Source organism: Myotis brandtii, unplaced genomic scaffold (assembly GCF_000412655.1).
Source record: "Myotis brandtii unplaced genomic scaffold, ASM41265v1 scaffold138, whole genome shotgun sequence".
Lineage (NCBI taxonomy): Eukaryota > Metazoa > Chordata > Mammalia > Chiroptera > Vespertilionidae > Myotis > Myotis brandtii.
In genome coordinates, this window is record NW_005354915.1 from 579,233 (window position 1) to 589,670 (window position 10,438).

Genomic DNA, 10,438 nt, shown 5'->3' on the forward strand with positions numbered 1-10,438 from the left:
TTCATTCCATCAGTCAGGCTGACCATGCTTCATACCTGGTGAGGCACTTCAGGTCCAGGAGGTAGTTACTGTGCCAGGTGCTCCCACAGACACCCTGCTCACATCCTCTCAGCCGTGGAGAATCAGGTTCAGTGAGTGCTGTGAGGAACTCTGCTCCAAGGCCGGAGTTGGGAGTAGGAAAGCCAAGGCAAATGCCTGCCCCTGGTTATTAAGGCCACTTAGTAAAGCTTTTAAGAAATGACAGCTCAGAGGTAGGAATAACAAACATTTATTCAGAAATGTATAAGTAACAGAGTCTCTTCCATCCCTTAATGCCTCTTCCTCTTCTTTTGAACAAAAGAGACACAGATGGGGAACGTAGGGGAGCGGGAAGTTAAGAGGGACACGAGGATTGGCCCACCACCTTCTCTTCGATGCCATCCTGTAGACTAGGGGAGACAAACGGGCTTCACCCCACAATGTACCACATGGCTGTCCAGAGACCGGGTCCAGGTGACCAGGTGGCTGCAGCTAGCTCAACAACACTCTGCTACCAGAGCGGCCTGGCCTGGGACTGGAAGGGGGGAGGGCAACACCACGCAGGCAGGATGTTTACCACCTCTGCTCGGGGCAGAGTCTGAGCGTGGCCTACTGTGCTCCGGGCCCCAGAACGAGGCCCTACGCCTTGGATGCTCTCCTGGGCCAGGAGTTTTGGGAAAGTGTAGGAGGAATGTCTTCCAGCTGCTGAGAGAACTACATTTGCACCCGTTTAAAGGGGATAAAAGGGAACAAGAACTGCATTCTTTACGGAACCATAAAGGGAGCACCACCAAGCACATTCCTTGGACTTGCCGGGCCTGCGCAACCTCGGAGCTGGAGGACGGAGCTGGGTTCAAACCCCAGGCCTTCCTGCTTGACAGACTGAACTCTGAGGACACGTGTTTAAGGTTTGTTGTCACTGTGCTGGCCCCAAGCAGGTCACGAGAGGCCTTTCCTTTCTCGGCCTGTGCCTTTCACAGCACTTGCTACTGATCCTGTGGGGCTCCCAGAATCCTGCTCCCCAACTCTCTCCAGCTCTGCCACCTGGACTCCCTTTACAGCCCCAGCCAGCTGGCGGGGCACTGATGCTGACTCTGGAGCCATGCTGACTGGGCATTCAGGGGCTGCCCTGAATGCTAAAGTTTTGCCTTAACTCCCTGGAACCATTCTGAGAGAGGAACTTAGTGTTTTCCTGGACGGGCTGCTTTGCTCTCTCTACTCCCTTCTTACCACCACTCCCCTCCCCCATTGTCAAGGCAGGCAAAGATCCCTCTGCTCATGGACCGATGGGCCACTTACAAAAGTGGTAGCTGCATATGTGCTCCCAGAATCCTGACTATTGTCCTGTAGACATCTGAGGCCAGAAAAAAAGAGCCAGGAGCAAGCCAGTATCTCCCCTTTTAATAATCCTCCAAACCCACAGTATCACAGAACTAGGGGAGAGCTGGCATTAACATCAGAACCAGGATGTGATGAGCTCTAGTGAAAACTTGAGGGACCAGCAAGCCCTCCCAGCAGTAATAACCGGAGGCTAAGGGAACTGGGGTGGAGCACTGGGCCTAACCCATGGGAAAGGGACCTGTGACCTCATGATTAACTCTGAGCTGCCTGAAATAGCACGGGCCCTCCAGGCAAGAGCTGGGGTGCACACTTCCTGCAAGAGCAGCAGCCTCACCCTGCCCTTGCCAACAGGGCCCTCCAGACCACACTGATGTGGAGACAATTGTGGGGAGAGGACAAGAGCCTGTGGCCTGATGCCCACCCAGGCCCCTCCACTGACCAGGCCGGAGAGTGGCACAGCTCTGGAGCTGACCCGGCTCCCATTAGGATGGCGAAACTTCCCTTCTCCACTTTGTTCGAAAACTTCAAAAAATAAAACGGAGGAAGCCCCTCACCCCTGGAAAAAACAGTATCCTCCAAACAGCCCCACTCTGTATCCCATGGAGCCACAAGAAAGCACACAGAGAATTCAGGACACCATTTCCAGGAAAGAACTTGGTTTGGAGCTGAGTTTAGGGGGAGAGACCATCTGAACAACACAAACCTACCTTGGAGAGAAGGTGGAGGGAGAAGAAACACCACAGGAAGTGTTAACGTACAGAGCACAGGGTAGGACACATCACAGGAAGGCGGGTCTGTCCAGTGAGGGGCTCTTACCCCCGCCTGGGGCCTCCAGTCCAACGGCCCATTGGTCACAAGCTTTGCTTCAGGAAACAGAGCCACCCTCCTCTGCCCCCTTCTGGCTGCCTTGCTCCCCCGCTCAAAGTTTGATTTTGAACTCTGTGGGCTGTGTGGCCACAGAGACCCCCGAGGACTTGAAGAGCGCCTTCAGGATGGTGTCGGGGTCCACCTCGGCTGGAGGGTTGGACGAGGCGGCAGAGTTCGCCCTGCGAGGCAGCTCACTCTCCTTTCTCACCGAGGGGCTGTCACTCAGCCGTCTGTGAGCAGAAAAGAGCCAAGATCCTTGTCAGTTTCCCTCAGACGCAGGGGCCACCGTTTACTGATCCGTTACAAGCTGGGCCCCCATGTAGTGCTCTCTGTAGCCTGCATCTCACTTCCTCTGCAGCAAACCTCCCCCCTTCTTGCTTGCGGATGAGGTGCAGCCTGCTGTCAGCTGGGGTGTTAAGTTTAGAGAACAATGCACATCCCTCAGGGATGGTCACACACATCAGCATGTCATATATTCTGAGAAGTCTTGAAGAAATAAATTTAACTCTGCTTAGCCCAATGTTCTCAAACTTATTAGGTCATAGGACCCACACTTTTCAGAATACAACTTAGTCCTGGAATACAGTTTAAGAAACTAGTCCAAATCACACAATTCAATATCCAGGGCTCACATTCTGGTCTTTTTGAATTTTGAAGTCTACTTCAGGCCTGCCCCGCACTACCCCGCCCGCCTTGGCAAGGCTAATAACATCCTCCCCAGGTCTCTGCCTCATTGTCTATAAGAGGACAGCCTACACGTTAGGCACCACAGTCCCGCGCCCGGCACGTACACCCAGACGTGTGACACAGAACAAGGGCAGCAGCCAGCACCGTCTCCTTCAGAGGCAATCACAGGAGATGGAGCTCCCTGTCCCCTTGGACAATGCACCCAGTTTTGCAAAGAGGGACACATCTGGCCTGCTCTCCACTTTCTCCTCAAGTGTGTCTAGATTATAGGCTGGGAGCAGGTTGTAATGCTAGCCCGTGAGGCCAATCCCGTGGAAAAGACGAGACAAGCCCCTCTGCACAAAGCTGAGCACCCCGACTGCCGGCCTGCCAGAGAGCACAGGAGGTGGGATGGAGCTGTGCGCAGGCCAGGTACCGTCAGGATAGAGGTGACCAGGCAGAGTCAGCGAGGAGAGAGCCCCACCCGCCCCAGCATGGCTGCCGTTGGGACTTACAGCAGGATGGGCTGGTCGGAGGTGATGACGTTCCCATTCATGTGAAGGTTGCACTTCATTGGCTGCCCTGAAAAACCAAGAGAAAAGGCTCTGCCCCGAGACCACAGCTCTCCACACAAAAGGACACGGGGGTCAAACACCCACCGCTGGCAGCTCTAGCTCCACACTGGGGGTGGAGCTGCTGGATTCTGAAGCAAAACCCAGGGACTAAGAAAATCCCAGTTTGTGAGGTCCATGAAACCTCGGCAATGACAGCACCGAGAAGCAAACTGGCAACAGACCTTGCCTCACAGCGGAGAAGAGGAGAGGGGAAGTCAGGGAGAACCAGGGCTCAGTGTGGAGCCACCCAATCTGGCTTGTGGAGCAATTAGTAAGGGAAAATGTTAGGCTATGAATTTAAGTCCAAAGAGGATTCAAAAGTATATGTACAGACTTCCACTTTGTCTATGAAAGATTAACTGTACTGAGTACTATACTCCCAGTGTACATAAAATGTGACAGGGAGAATAACAAAAAAGAATAAGATAAAGAAAAAAAAATTCTTAATGTAAACATTAATTTGATATATTTTATCTATTGGAGATTAGATTCAAAGATACAAAAAGGTTGAAAGTAAAAGGAGATATATGTCACCCAAACAGCAACCCTAAGAAACCTGGAGTGGCTATATGAATATCAGCTAAAATAGATGTTAAAACGAAAAATGTTACTAGAGATAAAGAGGGATGTTTTATAACTGATAAAAGGGTCACTCCACTAAGAAGAAAATAATTAGAACAATTATAAACATTTATGAAACTAACAAAAGGCTCAAACACATGAAGCAAAAGCTGACAGAAGTGAAAGGAGAAGTAAACAAACAACAGTTGAAGGTTTCAGTTCTGCACGTTCAGTAATGGACAGAACCAGGCAGCAGATGAACAAAGAAACAGAAGACTTGAACAACATAAACAACTAGACCCAACAGACATCTCCCCAATAGCAGCTAAACACATATTGTCCCACATACCCAGGAGAAAGTTTGGAAAACTCACAAATACATGAAAATTAAACAAAACAACCCTAAATAACCAATGGGTCCAAGAAGAAAAACATTAGGTAACTTAGAAAATACTTTGAGATGAATGAAAAGAAAGACACAACATACCAATACTTATGAGATGTGGCTAATGCAGTGCTGAGAGGCAAATACATCACTCTAAATGCATATGTTAAAAAAGGAGTGAAAAGACAAACTACATATTGGGAGAAAATATTAACAAACCATTTATCTAAGAGACCTATATCAAGATTATATATAAAGAGCCCTGGTTTGGCTCGTGGACAGAGCGTCAGCCTGTGGACTGAAGGGTCCTGGGTTCAATTCTGGTCAAGGGCACGTGCCTCGGTTGCAGGCTCCAGGGCAAATGCAGGAGGCAACCAATCAATGTTTCTCTCAAATCGATGTTTCTCTCTGTCTTTCCCTCTCTCTAAAAAAGAATATATAAAGAACTCTTACAACTCAATGATAAACGACAATTCAAAAAGTGAGCAAAGATTCTGAATAGACATTTCTCTAAGGAAGATACACAAATGGCCAAAAAGCACATGAAAAGATGCTCAACATCGTTATTAGGGAAATGCAAACCAAACTCCCAGCGACTGTGTTTTCTTAGTTTCTGCCCCTCCACTGCAAGCACAGGGCCTTGCTCCACAGTAAGGACACAACACACACACCGGAAGAGCAAATGGGTGGACAGGAGGACCGTGGCAGACAGCGTTCCTCTCCCGAAGCTGCCCCGAGATGAGTAATGGGGAATCTGCATTCAGGGAAATCGGTGGTTTACTCACTAGAAGCAGAGCTCACCGGTGCCAACAGTCAGATGAGGCTCCAGGCCATTAAGGAGCCTGTGTCCTAGCACCGAGCAGACCCACAGCGGCAGGGGAGGCTATGGCTCACAAGCACTGCCAAGGCTCCGTAAGAGGACCACCCGGGGAACAGGTGTTCCCTGCTAGCTAGCTTAGGCGCTAGGCCAGGTGACACCCAGGGCTGTGGGACAGGAGCTGGCAGCTCAGCACCACCCAGAGACTGCACCTCCCTGCCTGATCCTGGTGCACAGAAGGCCCCAGCGGGAGACTGCACCAGGATGCCTGCCACCCACTGCAGGGAAGGCTGCTCTGAAGGCTGCTGCCCGGCAGTAGCAGTGAGGAGTGGGAGGGGAAGTAGCTGCTTTCTCCGACTCACCATCCAGACACCGGTTGTTGTATTTCTTGTATGCGGTGATGGCATCATCCTTCTTCACAAAAACCACCTCTGCTACCCCCGGGTGGACCAGCCGAGCCCGCTTCAGGGCTCCACATACACAGAAAAGCTCCTGCCAAGCAGAGGGGCTGGGGTTAGGGGAGGAGTTCAGGCCATCATCCTGCCTGCCACTCACACATTGCGAGGGCTCTGGGTTGACTGGTGGCCACACTACGGCTGAATATGCCCAAGATTTCAGGGACGCTCCATTCTAGGGGGTGTTCTGGGGACATCCACAGGCCTCAGCATGGACCAGGAGAAGGGACAAGCTGTGCAGGCAATGAGAAATGGGCCTGAGCTTACATTCAACAAGTCACGCCCAAAGTCCTCCCACCTCGGTGCCCACCTCCTTCCTCAATAGGGATAATAGTTATGGAATTTCTCTGAGAACTCTGGCATGAGGATGAATGTGCAGGCTTATCCAATAACAACAGTGGCTAATATGTCGCACAGGAATCTGTTAGGAATAAATTCTGGAGCTCTATGTAAAGTGACCAATTCTATTGACACAGAAGTGGCTGGAGACGGGAAATTCTGGCAGGGCACAATACTCACAACAATGTCCTCCTCGGTGACCCTAGGGTGTAGGTTATTCACAGTCATCTTGGTCCCTTCCAAAGGGCTGAGGACAGGCTGCCACAGACAAGAGTGTTACCAGAAGGCAGAGAACAGCTGTGCTCAACAGCAGAACTCACTCTGGGCAAGTGACCTGGAGGCCCACCTCCTATTAGAGACCTCAGCGCCCATCATGCCCCCCACCCCATGCTAAGGGGTGGAGCCTCTTGCTTCCAATAAGCAGAGCCTCTCAGGCGTCTGTGCCTCTGCCTGGAATGCCACTCCTACTTCAACACCCACCCCGCTCAGCCTTCCCAGCTGTGCCCAGTGGACTCAGCGGCGTGCTCCTCAGTGCTCCCGCAGCTCTCTGAGCACAGCTGTTGTATCACCAGACACAGGCTCTGTTACCCCAGTCGCCTGTGAGCTCTTTGCGCTCAGGGGCCGCTGGGTCTTGGTTTGCTCATTTGTAAAATGGCGGTGGCAACGCGTACCTCAGGGAGGCGCTGTGAGGACGCCAACAGGGTACATACAGCACACTGCCCACCCAGCACAGGCCGACTCTCAACTGGTGTGGTCACTTCCACTTCCTCTCCTTCACCTTCACCTCACCTCAGCAGGCGGCAGCTCTTTGGGGGAATCCTCCTTGTTCACTAGTGTCCGGGACATGTTGGTCAAGGCTTTTGTTCGAACCGAGGAGGGGAGAGCAGGAGCTGTGTACGCATCATTCTGAACCACTTTGGTGAGAGGGGGGGCCTTGGACATGGAAAGCTTGGAACTGCTCAGCCCGGCCTAAACAAAGAGGTAGACAGGAACCTGAGAGGCTAGCGACTTGGATGCCCAGTTAGGGACCGACAACCCCCACCCTTGAGCCCCCCACCATTTCCCAATTCCATTAGTGGCCTGAAGTCAACAGGCTGCCAGTGACATCCACAGGGAAGGTGCAGAGGGGGAGAGAAACACAGTCTGCACACGGGCTCACAGAAGCCACTTTCCATGGTTAGCAGCCCTTGGTGAGAAGCTTACACGCAGCCCTGACCAGCATCCACAGGCTCACTCATACCGTTTAGACCTCGTTTACCTAAACGAGGCATGCGGCCCGCCGACTGCGAGTTTGACATGCTTTAGACTACAAAAATCCAACAATTTGGGGCTGGTCGGAAGGTCAAAAGCTTGGGATCAAGTACATTCCCACATATGCTTCTATCACAATGACTAACCAGCTCCAGGCTGGCTGGGCCTAAGAACCCACTCTCAAGAAGGCCCAGACTCCCAGTTTCCTGGCCCCTGTTCTGGCTCTACAGGGGCACCAGAAACAGGCCTGGCCCTAGCAGCTCCCAGAATGTCAGGGAACATGCAGACGTCCTTGATGTTCCCGATGTTGCTTTCTTTCCTGTTCTGCCTGTATCTGACCAGTATCCTAGTTATCAAGCTTTTCTTGTAAGACTGCACTGGTGGGTAAGGTTCAGATTGTTTTGCTAACACACTAACCAAGGGAATCAGATTTAAGAACGGAGGAAAGGGGAGCAGGTAGAATGTCCTGCGGCAAATGAAAGAACATGGATTCCTCCTGTGGGTCATCACGTTTCTCATGAAGCGTCTCAAACCTGAATCCATGGGGAGCTGGAGCTCTATACCTCACGACCTGTGGGACCTTGAACAAGTCACTAGACACTCTGGTCTCAGTATTGATAAAATGAGGGGCTGGGCTAGTTCCAGTTCTGAAAATCTTAAGACCCAAATGAAGAAATATATCCGAGTCGAAAGGCCAATTCTCCACCACCTCTACCATCCAACTAATCAGACACACACAGCGAGTGTCGGCAAAACATGAAACACCCTACCATGTGGTGGAGAAAGCTGCTGGAGGTTGCCAATTTCATCTGTTTACTAGGAATGGGAGCTGCCACGTCATCATCTTCATCCAGGTCATATAAATTCTGAAAATAAATCAATATAAACTAATGTGGCATACAGGCTGCCAACAGCATTTGGAGCGAGAACAGCAGGGAGAGGGCTGCTGGAGCAATGGAGGTGGAGGGAGAAGCAGGCGTGTGGGTGCCTGAGGAGCTGAGTGAGGCTCAAGTCCTGACAGGTGGCTCCCCGCCCACAAGGGCAGAGGAAGTGCTGCGGCTTCCAGGTACACCTTTCTACCAGTGGACGATGCCTAGGAAGAGCCCCCAAATGTCTGCGTATATCCTGTGGCTGGGAAAGCCCCGCCCTGGCACTCTGGCCTATGGAAACAGACCCAAACCCTAGAAAGAACATTACCCACAAAGATGTTCAGAGAATTACTAACAGTGAAAAGTACAGTAAAATGGTTTAAATCAACTGGAACGTCAACTCAATGGATTATGCGGTTATTAACCAGTTAACTGACACGTGTCCAAAATGGAAACCACCCCGCTTGCGTCTATAGACGCTTATGGCGAACCAAGGGTTCAAAATGTTGTTTACAATAAATGTGAAAACAGAAAAATGCTTGTTATAAAGTGAAAAAAGAATGATACAAAAATGGATTAAAAATATAACCACAACTACAACTATGCAATAATTAAATAATAATGACATTTAAAAAACAGGAAGGAACCAGGGCAGAATTTCTACAATGGTTGGCTTAGGAGAATAGGAGCATAAGAAACTTCTTCTTCCTAATCTTTCTCTGGTTTGTAAATTTTCTGTATTAAGCACATATTAATTAAAAAACATTTTTTTTCAATTTGCTTCTGCCTCATATGCCTCTCTCCTCAGTTTTAAAATTTCTTCTTAAAACTCATAAAGTATAGTCAAATGTAATCTCTCCCAATTCTTCAAATTGTGAACCTTAAAGTAGCATCAGTTAATCCACCCAGCAGGTCCAATCAAAACACATTTGTACACACACGTCCAGAACACATGCACACACTCTACCTGTCTCCCCTGGTGATTGTTGACGACGTTAATCCTCATTCCAGCAGGATGGGCATGAGGCGATGTCATGGCCTTCTGCTGTGGAACCTAGAAACACCCGCTGGTCACAATCCATCACACAGGGCCCACATATTCTCTACGGTCACTGAACTTGAACTATGAGGGGCACTCAGTTTGGTCTTTGGTAAAAGGCCCTACAGAGGGCCTCAGTCCAAAACAGGAGAGTGACAGGAAGCCTCGCCGTCCCAGAGATCCCCTGGCAAGGCACGCGTGGGGCTCAATGAACCGGCTCAATGCCTGCTCCCTGCTGCCTCTGTTCCTGTTACCACAGCGTGTGGAGATGAAATGATCTTCCCGTTCCCTTTGGGGTGCTGGCTGTGCAGGTGGCCAGGGCATTGTATGAGGAGCTGTGTAACTCTGGGCATAGTTCACATCTCCGGGACCGAGGTTCTTAGATAAAGCTGCGGTAATAACCCCGGGGCTGCAGTGAGCAATATAGTAAGTAGGGGAGGTCATATATGGTAGGTGCCTGCCAGGTAGCACATGCTCCATAAATGTTTTGTCCCTTCCCCTCTCTTCCCCCCACCGCTAGCTCACCTGGGAAAGTCACCTCATTTCACTGGACCTCCCCTGCTTTTATATAAAACTGGGCAATACCTTGCCTTCCTCATATGGTTACTACACAAACCCAGGAACATTCCTGAGCCCTGCTCCCTGCCAGAATCTATAGTTGTTGCTGGCGTCCTGGGATTATGACAAGAGCCATACCTACCTGGATGGTTTTAGTGAGCTTCAGAGCTGGAGTCACCGTCCCGATGGGGGGGCTCATGAAGGAAGCAGGGGAACTCCGCTTCAAGCTGAGCTTCTCCCGGGCATCAGCTACCTGGTGGGGCCTCTGGGGAGCCATGCTCTGCTGCTTGCGGGAGTTCAACATCTCTCTGGCATCCTGCACTTTCCCTTTGATCCGGAAACGAGCATCTTTCTGCAGAAGCTTTTCTCGGGCATCCTTGACTCCCAGCTTGAGCCGGGCGTCCGAGAGGCCGATCTTCTGCCGGGCATCAAACTTCTGCTGGAAGGTGGCTGTGCGTGCTGGCTGGCTGAGGAAGCTCTGCTGGATCCCAAAATAAGATCGGATACCTCCAACTCCTGGTCTGACACTGAGCCTGCAAATAAAAATTGTCATATTAAGCCCAGCCGGCGTGGCTCAGTGGTTGAGCATCAACCTATGAACCAGGAGGTTTCGGTTCCATCCCCGGTCAGGGCACATGCCTGGGTTTCGGGCTTGATC

The 10,438-nt window shown here is 50.8% G+C and overlaps 1 protein-coding gene across 1 annotated transcript in view; it reads right to left on the reverse strand.

Annotated features, from left to right (window-relative positions):
* Window positions 1-252: 252 nt before the first annotated feature.
* The window catches only part of POLDIP3 (polymerase (DNA-directed), delta interacting protein 3), a 19,698-nt gene continuing 9,512 nt past the window's right edge, over window positions 253-10,438 (reverse strand). Inside the window, exons 2-9 of the mRNA XM_005860647.2 lie at window positions 9,923-10,313; window positions 9,151-9,237; window positions 8,085-8,180; window positions 6,853-7,032; window positions 6,244-6,321; window positions 5,632-5,761; window positions 3,408-3,474; window positions 253-2,456 (exon numbers count right to left, since the gene is read on the reverse strand). Coding sequence (XP_005860709.1) covers window positions 2,279-2,456; window positions 3,408-3,474; window positions 5,632-5,761; window positions 6,244-6,321; window positions 6,853-7,032; window positions 8,085-8,180; window positions 9,151-9,237; window positions 9,923-10,313 — 1,207 coding nt within the window. The 3' untranslated portion in view covers window positions 253-2,278. The remainder of the gene's footprint in view (window positions 2,457-3,407; window positions 3,475-5,631; window positions 5,762-6,243; window positions 6,322-6,852; window positions 7,033-8,084; window positions 8,181-9,150; window positions 9,238-9,922; window positions 10,314-10,438) is intronic.